Source organism: Oreochromis aureus, linkage group 14, assembly GCF_013358895.1.
Source record: "Oreochromis aureus strain Israel breed Guangdong linkage group 14, ZZ_aureus, whole genome shotgun sequence".
Taxonomy (NCBI): Eukaryota; Metazoa; Chordata; class Actinopteri; order Cichliformes; family Cichlidae; genus Oreochromis; species Oreochromis aureus.
Genome location: NC_052955.1, coordinates 22709537 through 22729637, shown reverse-complemented (window position 1 = coordinate 22729637; position 20101 = coordinate 22709537). Strand labels below are relative to the sequence as shown.

The 20101-nt window shown below is 39.9% G+C and overlaps 1 protein-coding gene across 3 annotated transcripts in view; it reads left to right on the top strand.

The window, feature by feature from the left end:
- fam168a (family with sequence similarity 168 member A) overlaps nucleotides 1–15757 on the top strand; it is a 36393-nt gene extending 20636 nt beyond the window's left edge. For 2 of the 3 annotated variants that reach the window (XM_031743058.2, XM_039597967.1), the window contains 7 exons: nucleotides 202–309; nucleotides 973–1064; nucleotides 3232–3312; nucleotides 7579–7724; nucleotides 8517–8703; nucleotides 9277–9403; nucleotides 9644–15757. In XM_031743058.2, coding sequence (XP_031598918.1) covers nucleotides 248–309; nucleotides 973–1064; nucleotides 3232–3312; nucleotides 7579–7724; nucleotides 8517–8703; nucleotides 9277–9389 — 681 coding nt within the window. In that variant the 5' untranslated portion in view covers nucleotides 202–247 and the 3' untranslated portion in view covers nucleotides 9390–9403; nucleotides 9644–15757. The other variant, XM_039597966.1, reaches the window with a different exon arrangement.
- The last annotated feature ends 4344 nt before the right edge of the window (nucleotides 15758–20101 follow it).

Sequence of the window (20101 nt, the reverse complement as noted above, 5' to 3'; positions counted from 1 at the left end):
GAGCACATTAAAGACACGAGCGTCAACACAAACACTCACTCAGACATGGTCCTGATCACTGTCTCCCTTGCTGCTATCACTAACCATTTGCTGTTGCACTGGTGCTTGCTTTTTTTATTATTATTTTGTTGTTTTTCTTTTAATTAATTTTTTTCCCCTTGTGTTCATTGTAATCATGACCTCTCGCTGTTTTAATTTCAGATTTGCATATCCACTTCCACTCCTTCCTCATTTGCATACAGCAAGAATGGCGAGCGGGCATCCCACAGACAAATTCAGTTTCATGTATCAACCAGACACGCACAAGAGGTACGGGGCACGCATGCACACACACTCACATGCGCGCGCGCGCACACACACACACATGAAATTTCGCAGGCCTGTATTCACAATGAGCAGGTAAGTGGAAATGAAGAGCGTGCACTTGAGGTCTTCTACGGTGTGGAGAAGGATGCCTTATGGGTCATTATCTGGCACCTTCAGCCTGACCATTTTCCCCCGCCCGAATTGATTACTGGCCCCGCGTCTGAAAAACCCAGAAGGTAGCGCCTTGTTGGTGCAGTGATGGGAAAATAAGGCAGGTAGCAGCATTAAACCAAAGCGGAAACCAAAGCGTTCTTTTTCAATTGATCCAAGCATTCTTGTGCCTTTGTGTCAGAACTTGTGCATTTTTCTTTTAAATCCTAGCAGTCTGTGTTTTTAAGTCCTTGCTTATATTGAGCCTGCTTTGAGGTTGGGGAGTTGCAGGGCTTGATTTTGTTGCATGCCGGCAAAATCCTTCAGCTGGATGCCGCTTTAAGAATCTGACTCTGGGATTATGCGTGTGGTGAGTGTGTGAGTGTGCTTGATAATGGTAACAATTTTCTTTCCAGTTTACATGGCTTATATCTCTTTTTCCCTCCATTTTCCCCTCCTTGTCTTTTCTTAACCGTTTCCTCTGTTTTCCACTTTCTTTTTCTTTCTCTCTCCTAGTAAGAACAGGTTATCTTCAGCTATGAATCCAGTCTACAGCCCTGTCCAGCCTGGAACTCCATATGGAAACCCCAAGAATATGGCCTTTACAGGTAAGATGTACACAGACGTACAGGTCTATCATCTTCAGTACTACTGAATACCGAGGTTTAAGCCAGTTGAGATATGCCTAACAGAGTTCTGATAGGACAGAAATGCTAATAAGACATTGTATTCAAGTTTGTGAAAAAAAAACCAACAACTTGGTGTCTATTAACATCCCTACCAGTGACTCCAGCAATCAGTTATGCAGTAGTGTAAAAAATATTATTATATGCTCTCTCTTGTATATACACTTACTGGCCACTTTATTATAGAACTTGTTCAGCTGCTCTTTTTTTTTTTTTTTTTTTTTTTTTTTTTTTAAATGAAAATCACTAATTAGCCAATTACATGGCAGCAATTTATTGCAAATAAGCATGTAGTCATTGTTAGGACAACCTGCTGAAGTTCAAACCGAGCATAAGAATGGATGATTTAAGTGACATGGTGTAGTTGTTGGTGCAGTCTGAGTATTTCAGAAGCTGCTGCTCTACTGGGCTTTTCCCACATGACCATCTCTCAGGTTACAGGGAATAGACACTTGGCATCAACAAGACATCAACAGTGCCTCCACAGTCACCAAATCTCAGTTTTGTAGAGAATCTTTTGAGTAGTGGTGGAACGGGAGATTTGCATCATGGATGGTGCAGTAACTTTGTGATGCCATCCTATCAATATGGATCAAAACCTGAATGTTTCGTTGTTGAATCTGTGCTACAAATGCAAAGGGATGTCCAACCCAGTACTAGCAAAGTGCCCAATGAAGTGAGTTTGCAAGAAGAGATAAAAGGAGGGAGACAAAAATATAGGCCTTTGTTAATCTTGGGCCTCAAAGGTTATAATACACTGAAATCCTGAAGAAATCCTAAGCTATATATATATTTAAGATGCAACTTTTAACTCCTCTTGTGCCCATTTTTATTTTTGTGATGAAACCAATACATGATTGAATGCATGCAGTTAAAGGGGAAAAACCCAACTTGTAGCAGTCATAATGGCTCCTATCGAATTAACATGGGATTGTGGCATACATGTTTAACTGGAGTGTAGCAACATCTGTTGTGTTAATGTATCATCTGATTCAGGACTCTTTAATTACTGCTTATGATGAACTGACAAGACACTGTTGTTTTAATATAACACTGAATTCTAGTGTAAATACAGATTTTGCCACTTTTTTTCCCCCAAAAAGTGAAAAATTTAAAAAAATGTTTTAACACAAATTAATTTTAGTTTCCCTAAATCTTCATGATTTCAGGGTTTTGGGGTTTTTTTGTTTGTTTTTCTTCCTTTTTTTTCCCGACCAGCAACACATCCTCCAAATCTGAAAGCAATGAAGATTGGTTCTTGGAAAATCAAGAAGCAATCTGTAAATTTTTAAGTGCTCATTATGCTGTGCTTTAATTTTATGCGTGCGTGTGTCTGCTGCGTTGTTAAATTAAACAGTATTCTTTGCATTAGCATGAGCGAAATAAACACGGGATGTTGTGTGATCGTGATTAACATCTCGACCATCGTATAACTGTGTTTATTGGAACTGTTACATCCGACCGTATCTCAACCTACAGCAGCCAAAGCTCGATATAGCGGAGGCTCAAGGCTACAGAACAGATCTGTGAGACTGTCTGCCAATAATAGCAAAGAGTGAGGAGAGAACAGCACTTAGCTCGCTTACACTCCCTCTCTTCACTCTGTGCTGCTTTTTTCCCCCTTTTACTTCCATCGTCTTTGTCTCGCCCTGTCGAACCTGCACCTTTTTATAAGCAGAAGCTTTTTCGCAGGTCAGATTGACTTTTTGTTCGCTCGACACATAATTTATGACGCACGGGAGGATGCGTGGTGCATGCGTGCGTGCATCCCTCGCACGTGTCTGCGGGCATTGCTAATGTTTCTGAATTTGTCTCTCCTCCCACACCATATTGGCAGGTGTGTCCCGTCTGCCAAATTGGTGTATGTAAGACGCATTCAGCCAACTGTGTTATTGGTGCAGACATTTTTTTAATGAGCGCCATCTGTGCACATCCTGCTTCAAACCAAATACTCCCCTACCTGTGTGTCTGTGTGAATAAGTGAGCGGGTTAAGGGAGAGGAGGGGGGCTTCAGTTGTGCGTGTCTGCGGCCCCTCTGCTCGATGTTAAGGTTTCTAATATTTTCTGTCTCGCCTGTGGCGTCTTGCAGGCTATCCAGGGGGGTATCCAGCTACAGCTCCTACCTACACACCCAACCTGTACCAAACAGGCAGTCCTGGGTATCCACCAGGTAAGCTTTACCTTCCTCCCCATACACAGAGAGCTCATATTTAACAAGGTAATATCTTGGGAGTAATTGTCAGTTTAGACTAATTTTCAGAGTTAATTAGGGGTCTCTTTCTCTTTTCCTAAGAAGAATAAAGGATAATCGCACCACAAGGAACCATTGAAGTTTGTGCGCACGATGCAAGACAAACACTCATGAATTCAGACAAATCATTATCATGCAGCTATAAGTATTAAGCTACTAGACTGTTTTCTTCTGCCTGCCTTTGCTGGGTTGATTTATTTGCCTGGTTCTGTCAGAGGTTTCTTCATGTTAAAAGGGTTTTTTTTTCCTTCTCACTATCGCCAACTGCTCGCTCATAGGGGGAAGTTTGATTGTTGGTTTTTACTCTGTATTATTATAGGGTCTCACCTTATAATATAAAGCACCTCAAGGCGACTGTTATTGTGATATGGTGCTATATAAATAAAAATGAATTGAATACAAGATTAGAATAGTTAAAACATGAGAAACTATTTATATTAATGCAAAGTAATGCAGAATGGAAAATAGACAAATACTTTTACAAAGAATTTCTGTCATGCTTCATTTGGCTCCCGAATATGTAAGAGTAACATCGACCAGCCTCAAAATCCAAGGCGGCCACATCACATCCACATGATTGTGATTGTTTAAAAACACTAATGATTTTATCAACTTGGAAAAGTAAAGTAAAATACAAAATATGCAGAAAATATATGTAGTTTTAGTAGTTTAGTAAAAAAAAAAATGGTATTCTAAGTTGCCCGATGAAGCACTGATGGGCATGTTTACTGAGACTCTGAATGTCTACCTGACTGTGTGTGCATTAAGTCAACACGACGGTCTCACAACAGTTTATTAAAAGCTCGTGACATTTCAATTTTTTTTGTTCCTGACCACAGTTTCCTCATATCTACATGTAAACAAAGTGAAAGATTTTTTTTTTTAAGAGAACTGCATGACTACATTTTTGCCACTCATGCTATTTTTAATTCAGCTTTATTTATATAACACCAATTCATCATAACAGCAGCCAAGAGGCGCTTTAACTTCCTTAATAAAACTGCTCTGTTAAGTTTAGCCAGTAAAAGCACTTCAATCATTGTTTGGGTTAAACTACAACCGCTGCCACTTTTTTTTTTTTTTTTTTTTTTTTTAAGACTTGTTGGTTGTCAGGGTGATGCGTCCTCGCTGAAAGCCTAGCGACAGCATACGAGCTGCAGGCTGCTCCAATCGTTCTTCCAACTGAAATACAAGAATTTAAGAGGAATGCTGACTTTAATGGAAAAAATGTGACAATTGATGTCCATGTGAATAAAAAAAATAAAAACATAGTCTTTTCTCTCGTTTTACCATGAGACCAAGCTGGTTAGGAGCGGTTACGCCCACACGCAGAGTGAAGCAGCACAAAGGAGAGAAACTAACATGACTTAAAATGACAGCAAGATTACAGGAGAGAACCTCACACCGAGGTGGAGTTAAATGGGTACATAAATTCACAAGCCTTTTTTTCCTAGCATACGTGCTTTTTCATCCCTGCATTGGTGAATTTGAGTCCAGTGCTATTACTGTTCTTAGTTTCCTTTTTGTGAATTCTGCCATCATGCAGAAATGATCATTAAAAACTCAGAACCGAGTGTTTGTGAAAAAAGCCAGAACAAACTGTGCCTCCAATTTGTCTTAATAATTTTCAGAAATGTTTTCGTCTTCCTGATGAGTAATCAGTAACCGCGCAGTCTGGCAGTTGAGTAATGTGATGGTGTGAAATGAAAGTTAGTCAGTGTTAAGGTTAAGGTTGTCTAACACTTAATGTATTGAATAAATTACACACTGATGACATTTTAATTTAAAGAGGATCCATCACTGCTACTGCGGCTCTGCAGCGCTGCGTAGAAATGCAATGAGTTTGTCCGTTTATGATGCGTGTTTAACCTAAAGCAAATACAGTTTCCTACATATTTAATGGTTATCAGAGTCACATGCGGTTACAATTAAGTTACGAACCAATCCATGCTCATAAAAATTGACGGAACATTACCATCACTCATGCACTTACAATGTTGTTTAGAGCTCCACACAGACTCGAGTCGTTTAAAGGCAATATGAATTAAGTGGTGATCTCAGCCTAAAGGGGCATTAATGGCGAAGGAGTGGGAAGCTAGCCAGTAGCAGCTGCTAATGCCCATATAGCAGCAAATGCATGCTCTGCTGGGGTTCATTGTGTGGTCCCCTCAGCAGATGGGACTACAGTTGTCTCGGTGCTTTCCAGAAATGTATGTATAGATGGTTTAGATTTGGTGATTGCAGGCTTTCTTGTAGTCCAAGCATAAGAAAATTTATTACATTGCTTGAAAGCATTAAATTCATCGTTCTGCTCATTTGGGATATCAATTTTTCAATCTTGTGCAGATTTGTGGTAATAAAAGTAATTGTACAATAATGCAATTTGATCTGAATGGGTGTAGGCGAGGAAGGAAGTCAACAAGGATTGCTCAACGTTGAGCAATAAAATAAAACAACAACAAAAAACAAGCAAACAGCACACAAAAGACAAAAAACCCCCAAAAGAGTAGGAATGGTGAAATGAATGGGAGTGATAATGAGCAGAGGGAAAAATGAATAATCAGATGATTTGTAGTGTCAGCAAGATGTTTTTATTTAATGGAGTCTTTGAACGCATGCTTTGTTACTGAATTCAGAGATAACGATAATGTGTTTTTATAGCAGCAGTAAAGATGTGAGATATATTCATGTAAGAATCTATTGATTGCTTTAAATTTTGATTAAAATATCCGTCAGAAAAAAAATGCTACTGAACGTATGGATTAAATTTAATTTCCTCAGCAGAGAGCGAAGATAGCGGCTTAAATTGTTTTCTATTGTCTTAAATATTGAGTGTGGTACTCGAGCAGAGAGGGTGGGGGTTGCACTTTTTATCTGCGCCGCTTTTGAAGCTTCCTCCTCTTGTTCCCTCCCTGAGTTTGTTTTCCGTCTTTTGGAAGTCTAACCAAATATCAGGTATGCTTTGGCAAAGCTCTGTCAGCTTTGTTCCAGCCGAAACCCGAGACTCATTATCAGGGTTGTTTTGGTTTGGGGTTTTTTTGTTTTGTTTTTTGTGTGTGTGTGTGTGTGTGTGCTCGACTGCAGATATCTTACCCTTTACTCCACAGTGGTTAATTTATGGGAAAATTAAAATGTTTAGATTTTGTGTCAGGGACAACAATGAATCGTCCAGACAAACCAGCCTCCATCTGATTAGAAAACGTGTCTTGGTCATTATTTCTCAAGACCGCTGAGGAGACAAAGTGTTTTCTATCAGCAGGGCTTTTGTGTGATTGTCACACACCATTGTCCTTTAATGCCCTGCATGCATGTTAGAGCAAAGAATGAATGTGAGAGTATGTGTGTGCACAGACACACACACACACACAGACAGACAGACTTTTAGCCACAGAGCAGCTCCAGCATCTCTTTGTTCCCTTGTCCTTGTGTGAGAAAAGCGCTTTCATAAGCTCCACAGCAGCAGCAACTAGCTAGTAGCATGTTTGACCTTCAGGCTCCTCCAGGTGGCGGCTCAGAGGTACTACACCCCCAGAGATCAGAGCGGACATGAATGCAGCGGTCTGAGCCAGATTCCTTTACTGTCCCCAACGTCATGCTTTTCATCCAGTGACGTAGCGTCAGCTAAAGGGGGGATACTATGTGAAATGGTGTTGCAGCTCTGCTGTGGTTGTTGGTTTCAGCGTATACTGCTGAATATAATCCGTGAAAAAAACTGAAAATACCTCACATACAGTCACTACATGGCTTTTTCAGTACACAGTGCAAAGCCCCTATCTTCAAAGCTTGCGCTTAAACTGGATAAATATACATAAACTGTCGGCTTTATTGTTTTGATATTCAAATCCCATCAAAAGATGGCAGTCGTCCCCATCTGGTGGATTTTATAGGAAATGCAAATAATGAGAGGTGAGGACTGGTGCTAAACGGGTGAGTCTGTACTCGCTTTGGTTGCTGCTGCTCCCCCAACACATAGAAACACACAACAATGAAATGTTTAAGGTATAGAGTTATTCATAAAAACACAGTGTGAGAGCTCAACTGACTAAAGACAGTGTGGAGAATTCAGTCTCCATTATTCTAATCTGTTATTGAGGTGTAAATAAGAAACTCTCCTAGATTTAAGAAGACCTCTTCTTGGTGAGCTGGTGAATTTATGTTGTATTTCTCTTTTCTTTCTGTTTATAGGATATACTCCAGCAGGAACTCCATACAAAGTGCCCCCCACTCAGTCAAATGGAGCCCCTCCTCCTTATACTCCGACCCCTACCCCGTACCCGACAGCTATGTACCCCATCCGCAGTGCCTACCCTCAGCAGAACCTATACACACAGGTGAGGATGTCTGGAGTGGCGTTTGTTACTTTAACAGTGAAAAATGTTGATGGGGTTTGTTGCTGCAGCTGCTCGGCTGCCAGAACCATTTAACGCAGCCACTCCGGTAAATACATTTGTGCTGCCTGCTCAGTCTGCGTCGTTTTACTCTGTATTAAAAACAATTAGGCGAAGCGGTTTGTGACAGTAAATGGTCTGTCACATGGCTGTTGATTCTCCTCGTTTAAATTCAGAGCACTTACCGTGTTCGTAGGTAGCTTCTGTTCTGCAGAATTGGACTGTTGAGTGAAAAGCGCATTTCTCCAGCCTACAGGGACACTGTTTGGATACAGAATATGTCACTCTCTACCATCAGCGAGGGCTGAAGAACCCTCGCTTTCTTTTCTAAAGTCCTTAGATGACCATGACCTGGATGAATGAAAACACAGACATTTGACGTTGGCTGATTCTTGTTATGGCAGACTTTAGCCGGTAGTAACACGCTTGGTTATCCAAAGAGGGGGGGAAATAAACAGTCACGATTTTCTAAATTAGAAAACAGATTGAATTGAACTTAGTTTTGAGATTCAGTCGCACACAATAAAACAACAATAAGGCCATCATTTTGTTGTTTTGTAATTTGGTGCTTTGAAAAGTGTAGTGGAAAGAAGACGGCTTCGATTTCTGGCCATTTCAAAGTATTGTGTTTCAGTCTGTTTTGCTTGTTCTTGTAATGCAAAATCACTTAAAGAAGTTTCTTCTGCTAAAATGTTTTGTAATCATTGAAGATTTTCCGATGTTTTGTCCTGACAGGGAGCGTACTACACCCAGCCAGTGTTTGCCGCTCAGCCACATGTGATCCATCACACCACCGTGGTGCAGCCTAACAGCATCCCCTCCACAGCCCTCTACCCGGCCCCTGTTCCCGTACCTGCTCCTCGCAACAACGGCATGGCTGCCATGGGGATGGTAGCTGGGACAACCATGGCCATGAGCGCAGGTATGAAAGCAACTGTGAACTCTTTCCATGTGGGCCTACTATGGTACCAACATAATGGCTTCTTCACTCTTGACCATAATTTGTGATTGGCTCTACTGGGGGAGACACAAATCCCTTTGGGGCTGTGTCAGGGGGGCATCTGATGTGGTTTTTTGTAATTGGTATTAATATTATTATTACTGCACTGATGAAAGCTTTTGAATTTGTTTTTGCTTAAAAAAAAGCTATAGCATTAATTAAAGGATCGTTTTCTTTATCTTTGCCCTGAGAAAGTAAAGAAAAATGAAAATGTGTACTTTTGTTGCCCACCTGTGATGGGTGAAGGTGCAATAGCCCTGATAGTGTCTGTGAAGATGGTGCAGGCCAATGCGTGTTGGTGTATTTTAAATGTTGTCAACAAAGGACGTTTGTTACCTTTTTAGTCCTACCTTAAATCCTTGGACTTAAAAAACCATTTTTTTCTTTATTTTATTGCCTTTTTGCTGCAAAAAAGCAAAAAGAAGTGCATGATTGTTGGATGCAGCTCAGGTACAGATTGATTTTTACATCCTTGGTGGTGTTTTCTTTGTGTAGGGACTCTGCTGACAACGCCACAACACCCCCCAATTGGAGCACACCCAGTTACTGTGCCAACCTACAGGCCCCAAGGGACACCTGGGTACAGCTACGTACCGCCTCACTGGTAGAGCCCATCCATCATGTAAGTATCTCCCCTCCTGCTGTTTCAGATCCTCCTCTTCAAGACGTTTCTCTGCTCCATCTGGTTCCTCCTTCTTTTCTTCCCCTCCTCTCCACCTTTTCCTTTCCTCGTCTCGTCCCCGTCTCTCTCGACTTTAACAAACCGCGCTGCCTCGCCATTTTTTCCCCCTTCTTCCCTCAGAGGTCTGAGGCAGTCTTAACTCAATCACCTATGTGTGCCTCTGCTTTTCTTTCCCACCAGATCTGGAGTCCACCATCGTATGCAACTGCTCGAATCTTACCGCGAGCTCCCGTCAGTAATCACGGGAACTCTGCATCTGTCTGCAAGAACAAAACTAAAGTGCAACAGCCACTTTACTATCATTGTTATTATGCGACATTCTCTAACATTTTTACAAAAGCTGCTTTTTCTTTGTTTTGTTTTTCTTTTTTCCTTTTCATCTGCCAACCAATCATTATCTTATTTTGTATGGTTATTTTATTTCATTTCCTCATTTTTCTTTGCTGTGTCTGTCATTGGAACTCCAGAAGGACTCTTGACCAATCACGGGTGTCGAGCGCTCCTGTTACTGTGTTGTGCTGGTGTGTGTGTGTGTGTGTGTGTGTGTGCGCGTGCGCGCGTGCGCGCGCGCGCGTGTGTGTGCGTTTCTGCCTGCTGCAACTCAGCTGGCTGGAGAATATTGGGCACTTATTCTTCATCATCTCCATCGGTCACAAAGACTTATTGACTTATGCTGCCAAATTTTTTAATGACTAGATATCAGCACAGGGTTTCAACACAACTAGGATTTTAGTTTTACAGATTGTTGATTTTTAATGTTCCTTCTTTTTGCCACACCCAACCTTACTTTGCAGTCTCTCCCCCCAAATTCTTCCTCATCCTTTTTCAGTTTGATCTTGGTCGTCTTCCAGTGCGTAGCTGTGTCCAGCAGTAGTCAGTATGTCATCCCGGTTGTTACGCCTCCATGGGAGTGCTGTGAGCACTGACCAGCCATCACCTGTGATGCTACGCGTCACATTTTTTGTTTGCTTTAGCATTGTACCTAGTACAAACATCATGCTACATACTATGCAGGCTGGTATGTTGTGACACTATCAAAATTTTATCCTAGCTATAGAGGACGTTCCTGGGTGGTTTGGGTCATGTCAGCTTTTTTCTGTGGTTAGAGTAGGTAAGTACATTTAAAACCTTAAAAAAATACAGCTATACTAACAGTGACAACAGCTTGGATGGTCGTGCACACTTTCTGACACACACACACACACACACACACACACACACACACACACACACACACACACACACACACACACACACACACACAGGGGCTCCTGTGGTGTGTTGGGAAACACCGTCACTTAGTGGCACTTATTGTACAGTACCTCCAGTTATGTTTTAGCTGGTGGACACACTCACTTACACTCACACACACACATATGGATTTCTGGGGTGTGCATGGGAGACACAGCCAGCAGTGATGGAGTTTAAAGGGATTGGTGGTGATGTCGAAGGAGAGCCGGGAGGGATGAGGACAGTAGACAAGATGACATATTCACAGCCGTCATCTTAAGGCACAAGAGATTTAAGTTTGTTGCATCTCGCCTGCGAGGAGGTGCACAAACAGACGGCTCTTTTGCGCTGTATGTGATGTACATTGATTTTTCTCACTGTGAATATATCATCTCCTCCTCCTCCTTCCATTTTCCAGACGAGGACTAATAACCAAACGGCCTGCAGATGAGAGCCCAGACTATTGAATTTTTTTTTATTAAATAATGGACATGTCAGATAAATATCATTGGATAGATGAATAGAATTCAATCTAGTCCATCCTTCTTAATGTTATGCACATCACAGCCTTCTGATTGGACGCACTCTGTTAATAATGTGCTCAGCACAAGGTCCATGTCGCAGCACGGCTTTTTAGGATTTTGGTCAGAATGATACCGTACCTTGTCATGTAGCTTAAAGTGCCCCGTTACGCTTGTATTCACAATTATTTTTTCCATTTCATTAATTTTAAAGTTAAACCAATTTAAAAAACACAATTTTAGTCACGCATTAGTTCACGCAGTGCTTCAGCATCTTTGTCGTTCTCTCTCTGAAATGCTCAGTTTTGGCTCCTGGCTCTTGAAGTCTGCACTGTACCCAGACTGTATAAAAGATGGATGGATACTGTGACGTCACATGTTTGTTTAAGCCCCATTTTGCAAAAGACTGGACGTTACAAGGAGGCGTGGGTCTGACTGGGAAACTGTATCTTATTGTTTTTTGATTGGCAAGTGATTAGCCCATGGGCAAGCAGATAATCATCCTTTTTTAAAATTAATAAATAAAATCACCAACATTTACAGAACAGACTTTTTTTATTCAGTGTGACTCAAAGTGAATTAATGAGCCCATGAACTTCTATAGGACCGCAAGTGTTTTTGCAGCCACAGCTATCGCCATCTGCTGGTCTTTAGATAGAATGCAGATTTAAAGCACTTCCACACTGGCTGAATTTTTCTGACCTAGAAGCTGCATCTGTGTTTTATCCTGCCTGTGGCTCTGACAGTTTGACAGAAAAGAATCAAATTTGGCCACATTCATAACTGGATGCTCGTCTAAGAGCCATCAAATACTAACAGAAACTTTTAGCTTCAGCCAGATTTTCTCTTCTCTGAACTTAATGTCAGGAAATTGAAAATATGACACTCTTGTTTGCTGTTTTTGTGGCACTATTTCACCCATTTCCTCTTGTGTTTTTATGTTAGAAAGAACAACTTTATTGGCAATTTATCTACAGTCAAACACAATACAGATCGAGTAAATATTTATACCTATGCACCATGCTAAAATTAAACATGTGGGGTTCATTATTGTTGTGGAGACAAATGTAATTTGGCAGAAACTGATCATTTTGTAGAAGAACTCAACAAAAAGGACATAATAGGGGAGTAGCTGTTTGGTTTTTTTTCTTGGTTTCTTGGCCAAGATTATGGCTGTTACATAGTGACACAGATATGTAACACAAGAAGAGCCTGGACTACAGCCAAAGCATTTCCATGGCAGTGTTTTCAGGGAGAGAATGACTCCATTCGGTGTGAACTTTGGGCTTTGTAAGCAAATCTAAACGCAGATGCATAATAGCGGCACTTTAAGACTTTGTGTATTGGTCCTCGTCAGTGTGGGGTAGTCATGATCGTGGTGGGATTTACTTTTAGGTGAGGCCTGTGGCATTTTTTCAGGATTTACAAGAAGAAAAAAGCTCAAAGGAGAACTTCACATTCCTGCGAGTGTAGATTGGTCTTAAAAAAGAAAAAAGCATTTAGCGCACGGGTATGTGGATGAAGTGGTTTGATATTGCAATAAAATAAGAGGGGAATGCCTCCAACTTTAACATACAGTAATTATTTTATCAGCATTTCGAATTGATTTTTTTTTTTTTTTTTTTTTTTTTTTTTTTTTTTTTTGGTTAAATAAACAAATGCATATTGTTGTAATCTCTAAATATGGATTCAAGGCTCCGTATGCAGCCGCCTTTCAATAATTATTACAGTTACTGCTAAGAAAAGTAGACATATCAAATTTTTTTGGAGTATTGAATAACATTGTGAGGAAATATTGCACAACATAAGACAAAAAAAAGAAACTTGACTATACTACTATAATTTAATGCTAAGTAACAGGTACCTAGACTTTGTAGTGCAAGACGGAGGAAGAAGCAATTTATATCATAATTAAAAATAAAACAATAAGGTTGAGTGTTTGAGGTATTCTTAGTCCAGATGTTTGTACACTAGTATGTTAATTCTCAAGAAAATATGGCATAATGCCGCTGTCGGAAGAAAAGCGCCTACGTTTGGGCCCCGTTTTTAAAGCGACTCTTGTATTTTAGCCGCTATCAAGTGGGTGTTATTAGCATGAGAGTAAGGAAAATGACGCCGCTTAAGGATCTTGTACATTTTAATTTAAGCTGGTGAAACTTCACAAGTTCACAAACTACATTTTCTTGCGACAGCAGTGATGTTACTCCATTAGGATTTATTTAACCAACCACTACTTTTTGTCAGTATTTCTCAGTTAAATCTTGTTTTCTTTCTTCTTCTTCTTTCCCTATGGTCAATTGAGCATAATGGGTATGCATAATATTCAGGTGTATTTCACTATAGCATTGGATTTCTAAGTTTAAAAAAAAAACATGCAGTATATTTATACAGCAAGTGGTACAGTAATGTATTTCTAGCTAAGCATGGTTGCATCAGTGTGGCAGCTACTGTTTGTGCTTTTAATATATATATATTATTTTTTGTTTTTGTTTTACCTCTTCTGCATCTGTCCACTACATATCCGTTTCTATAGGAGGGAGTGGAGTTCACACAAGGTCTGTACGTAAAACTGTGGGATTTCTTATCACCAGATTCCCACGGTTTTCTGATCATTGCCTGAAATTACAGACGATATATTACAAAAAAAACTAAAAAAGAGGATCGGTGACGGAACTGAAATGGATGCCTTTAGAATCAGTTTGGGTTTTTTTTCTGTCCGTTTCTGTTTTGTGGGTTCAAAGAATTGTATTGAATGATGTCTTGAAAACCCTCAGCCTCTGTGCCCTTTGTTCTGTGCCATATTTCACCAGTCGTTGTTCGATAAATATTGCTTTGTTCTCCTAAGTGGTGAATTCTGAGTCCTTGTTGCGTCTGGCTTCATGTGAATCTGTGTTTAGTTTAGTTTTTTTCCCCTATTGCTGTCCTGTTTCTCACGCTGTTGATGCATATATTGTCTGACTCTTAACTTTTGCTCCTCTCCTCTCTGGGTTTACCCCCGTTTTCACTTTGTGCCCACTCTGCACTCCATTACACATCTGGTTTCATCACATTCAGGGATGCAAAATGATGTCGGATCATATTGTTTCCTCCCGTCTTCACTCTTAGCACTTTTTTTTTTTTCACTCTCATACCTTTCTGTGCTAACCTGCCTAAAGTTTGCATCCCTCACCTCCCCGTCTGAACTGCAGAAGCGATGGTTGTTACATCGACGCCTTTTTAAACACTAGATGTCGCTGGTGACAAAGTCTAATGTGGCATCTATGGCTGATGGCTTTGAGCCTTTTTAGTCATTTACATGTAAAATTCATAATTAAATGTCATCGTTGAACACTTTCTCAAATTGCTGAAGGCTTTTTGGGGGATATTTTTAGATGTTTCATCAACCAAAACATCACTAAAAATACAGACCTGTATTTTTTACCTTTTTTTCTTTTTCTTTTTTTGATTGTGGACCAAAGCTCTTAAACAAATTTTTTATTTTTGTTTTAATGTGGAGACCCAGTGAAGAGGTTGGAAACAGTTTCAATTTTGTTTATTTTTTCCAGAGTGATGAAACTGCTTCTCATTTCACTCCATTCCTTGTTTCATTTATTTCGATTTGCACTTAAGTGAAAATGGGCAGTTGCACACTTTGCAGCGTTTGGGGACGAGGGGGGATGGCGGCGTGCAAACTTGTCTTAATCGTGGCTCTGCTTCAGCGCTTCATCCATCAACCTGTAGATTTCCAAACCTTTTTTGCTTTTATTTTTTTTTTTTTTTTATCTTGACAGTGAAAATTTGACCAGAAGCATTTCATAACACCTGTCCTCTCTTCCATTTCCCCTCCCCTCCTCTTTTTTTTGTTTGTTTTTTGTTTGATTTTTTGCCTTGCAGTTGCAAAGTCTTAGTTTTTCACGAGTATAAATTAAAACACTACTATCAAAATGAATAGTAGGCTCTTAAATGTCTTCGATGTTCTGCTGCAGCTTTTTAATTTCAACTTGTCAGAGATATCTCTTAGTTTGATTTGACACTAAATGTGATGCAAAAAGTGGAAATTCCTTGTCTTCCAAAAAAAACAACAAAAAAACAAAAGAAGAAGGAAAAAAAAACTGCTTGCATCCTTCTGGGATCAAGTACGACGAACAACCCCATCTTTGGAAGTTTTAGTTTGGTACCCAGTTTGCACATGCTATGGTATATCTGTTACCGTAAGGTTGTGTTTGAAACTGAAGCCCAACGTCTGTTCAGCGTTGAGAGAAGTGAATTGTATGTTAGCTATTTGGTCCAGAGTGAAGGACCTGCGTCAGGCTTGTGATATGAAGTGTAAATCTGTTTTTTTTTTTTTTGGTTTTTTTTTTTTTATTTCCTCGTTTTTTTCTTTTATTAATGTTTATTTTTTTTGTTGTTGTTGAGGGTTTTTATTTTTTTTTTTTTTTTTAAAGATCAGTTAGTGATCTTAGTACTATAACTAAGCCAAGTTTGTAATTGTATATTTACTGTAAAATGTAGAACATTGAATAACTATTAAAATTTTCCTATAAAAGGAAGACTTATTGTGTGTGTGGCCTTTTTTCCTGGTTGTGTTGTCATGATATTATGTTTTTTATTTTGGGGTATATTTTATAAAACACTGCTTTTTGAGATTCATCAAAATATGCACAAAGAGAGAAATCAAGTCAAAATCCCTCACCTAATTCTACAGGGAGTGCAGAATTATTAGGCAAATGAGTATTTTGTCCACATCATCCTCTTCATGCATGTTGTCTTACTCCAAGCTGTATAGGCTCGAAAGCCTACTACCAATTAAGCATATTAGGTGATGTGCATCTCTGTAATGAGAAGGGGTGTGGTCTAATGACATCAACACTCTATATCAGGTGTGCATAATTATTAGGCAACTTCCTTTCCTTTGGCAAAATGGGTCAAAAGAAGGACTTGACAGGCTCAGAAAAGTCAAAAATAGTGAGATATCTTGCAGAGGGATGCAGCAGTCTTAAAATTGCAAAGCTTCTGAAGCGTGATCATCGAACAATCAAGCGTTTCATTCAAAATAGTCAACAGGGTCGCAAGAAGCGTGTGGAAAAACCAAGGCGCAAAATAACTGCCCATGAACTGAGAAAAGTCAAGCGTGCAGCTGCCAAGATGCCACTTGCCACTTGCCACCAGTTTGGCCATATTTCAGAGCTGCAACATCACTGGAGTGCCCAAAAGCACAAGGTGTGCAATACTCAGAGACATGGCCAAGGTAAGAAAGGCTGAAAGACGACCACCACTGAACAAGACACACAAGCTGAAACGTCAAGACTGGGCCAAGAAATATCTCAAGACTGATTTTTCTAAGGTTTTATGGACTGATGAAATGAGAGTGAGTCTTGATGGGCCAGATGGATGGGCCCGTGGCTGGATTGGTAAAGGGCAGAGAGCTCCAGTCCGACTCAGACGCCAGCAAGGTGGAGGTGGAGTACTGGTTTGGGCCGGTATCATCAAAGATGAGCTTGTGGGGCCTTTTCGGGTTGAGGATGGAGTCAAGCTCAACTCCCAGTCCTACTGCCAGTTTCTGGAAGACACCTTCTTCAAGCAGTGGTACAGGAAGAAGTCTGCATCCTTCAAGAAAACATGATTTTCATGCAGGACAATGCTCCATCACACGCGTCCAAGTACTCCACAGCGTGGCTGGCAAGAAAGGGTATAAAAGAAGAAAAACTAATGACATGGCCTCCTTGTTCACCTGATCTGAACCCCATTGAGAACCTGTGGTCCATCATCAAATGTGAGATTTACAAGGAGGGAAAACAGTACACCTCTCTGAACAGTGTCTGGGAGGCTGTGGTTGCTGCTGCACGCAATGTTGATGGTGAACAGATCAAAACACTGACAGAATCCATGGATGGCAGGCTTTTGAGTGTCCTTGCAAAGAAAGGTGGCTATATTGGTCGCTGATTTGTTTTTGTTTTGTTTTTGAATGTCAGAAATGTATATTTGTGAATGTGGAGATGTTATATTGGTTTCACTGGTAAAAATAAATAATTGAAATGGGTATATATTTGTTTTTTGTTAAGTTGCCTAATAATTATGCACAGTAATAGTCACCTGCACACACAGATATCCCCCTAAAATAGCTAAAACTAAAAACAAACTAAAAACTTCTTCCAAAAACATTCAGCTTTGATATTAATGAGTTTTTAGGGTTCATTGAGAACATGGTTGTTGTTCAATAATAAAATTATTCCCCAAAAATACAACTTGCCTAATAATTCTGCACTCCCTGTAGTGTTTTATTCATCATGATTTTAGCAGGTCTTAACATTACGCAAGTACCACCTCAGATGAAAGCCAAAGTGCAGAAAAAGCAAGCTGAAAACTGACGTACGCCCTTACTGATTCTATAGTAATTAGGAGGGTAATTCCACTCATCAAATGTGAGCACAACTATAAATGCAGACGTTTTGGCAGTTTGCTGGCCTAAAGCATTTAGGTGTGTCACAACACAGTGCCAAGCAGGAAAGATGGCAGCAATTGTTGCTGCACATTAGTCTGGGAAGAGTTTTAAGGTCATTTCCCAACAATGTGAAGTCCGTCACTCACAAGTGCAAAACATTCAAGACAGTTGCCAGTCTTTCCAGTCCCAGCAAATTCACCCCCATGGACACAGTGTACTATCCTCAAACTGCAAAATAAACCCAGAAAGAGCGACATGTCGGACTTTAGAAGCCACTTCCAGTTTACCGAAACCCCATAAACCACAAAATGCTCAAATTAAAAAAAAAAAAAAAAAAAAGCAGAACAAAAACAAATTGCATGTGAAGAAAATGTTTCATTGTTTAATTCCAGCATTCTTTATCTTATGTATACAGATTGCAGGCAGTGAGCAAGAGCTTCTTCATTTAGAATGAGTATGATTTATGAATTGGGTCCATATTAGTAAACTAGGCCCATTGTCCTTTGGACAGATGATCCCAAAGTGCGGATGTTTGGTCCTAATGCACGAATTTCTCATATCAACTGTCAAGCACAGTGGTGGAGAGGTGATGATTTGGGCTTGCTGGGCACCTTCATTAATTTAACCATGACCTTCTCTGTAAACCAAAGTATTCTAGAGTCAAATATGAGGCAATCTGTAAGACAGCTAAAGCTTGGCTTAAGTTAGGAGATGGAGCAGAACAATGACGCACCAACAAATGCCTGCAAAACCTCAATGTACTGAAGCAACGTTATTATATCCCCCACAATAATCTTAGAGGCTGATTGGCTTAGTTATTGCTAGAGGTGGCTCTGCAAGCTGTTGTATTATGGGATGCACTCAGTTTTTCACACACTGCTTCTGCATTTTAACCTAAAATGTTAAATGTGTTACAGGTCATGTGTTGTTCATCTGAGGTTGAACAACACATGACCGGATAATTTTTTCTCGTACGTCCTGTTGCATCACACCTTACAATTAAAAGAGGGTGTGTTTTCTTTATGACTGTATTTCTCCGCATGTCCAGGCAGATAAAAAAAAGAAAAACCCCCACCTGCTTATGTTTCTGGAAATTTTCTCCTAAATTGGAGTAATGGGTGAGGATCTAGCTCGCTTTGTTGTACTAAGCTCTGGGTGGGACTTTCTGTAGCTGTAGATGTCTGCATGAGAACAAAACTAATCTTTGTCTTACTATACTTCCCATTTCTATTGTGTAACTCCTCAAGTTAAAAATGAAAATGCACAAAATTGTAGCCATAATGGCAAATAGTGCATTGTACCTTCTGTTTTTAAAGTTAATTTCTCCTTTTTGTTTCGTCTTGATGCTTTTTTTCCCCCTCCCAAAAAAGTACCTTCAAAAAAGTAGATGAATGAGAGAATGAGGATGCATTATTTCCTGTGTAGCAAAAAACAAAAAAAAAAAGATAGTGAAAGAATGCTCAGCTCTTTCACTTCTCTGTAAGACCACAGAGATCTGACTGACTTGAGCAATACAACCACAAGTCGGGCATGCACTGAGCAAACACTAACACCTATTTTATGCACAATGCCCCACCAAACACACACACAAAGCCTTGAGTAATAAGTACACGTGTAGTTGTGTGAATTAATAATCGCCTGTGCAGGTTTGCTGCAGGTACAGTGCAGACAAGAGGAACCTTTAGATAATTTCCTCAGGGATTAATAGAGTCTTCTGATTCTGATTATTCTGAAATGACTAATGTATAAACTTTAGGTGCATCAGCTAGAAAACATAAGGGGAAAAAAAAAGATGTCAAAATATATTTGGGTGTTAACGGTAACGATCACAGTGGCCATGCAAGTCCAAATAACTGATGTCTTATTAGGAATATTGATTCCGTCTTCCTCTGCATGGATCTTGCAGGATTGAGCAACAAAATCCTACTTCCAGAGAAAGTGGAGTGGAGATTTGTCACAGCTTTGTCTTTCCCCTTCCTGGAGAGAAACACTTGCATACTTGTCACACGCATCCATTTATGAGTTTCTTTATTTATCACTATTTATTAAGGGAAGAAAGATGTCAGAACATACTTGCATTCTAAGTTTCCAAGATTCCCCCTGTCATAAATTGTGAATTAACTTAAACTAACCACATTTCTTGAGAAGCTGAGTTTAATTTCACTTGCCATATCCATGTCTGACTGTTAAATCAAGAAATCGTTGAAACAGAACCTGCCTGACGAAGTGAAGTGGGCTAAAACAAATCTCAAAAAGCAGAACATCGTCCTACAGCATTAAGAAATGAAGTCACTAATGTCTGTAAGTCTGGAAATGGGTACAAAGCCACTTCTAAGTCTTTGGGAGTCCAGCAAACCAAAGTGAGAGGCTTTATTAACACATGCAGAAAACCTGGAACAGTGGTGAACTTTCCCTGGAGTGGCAACCTCACCAAAATTACTCAAAAAGTGACTCCACTCTTTAAGG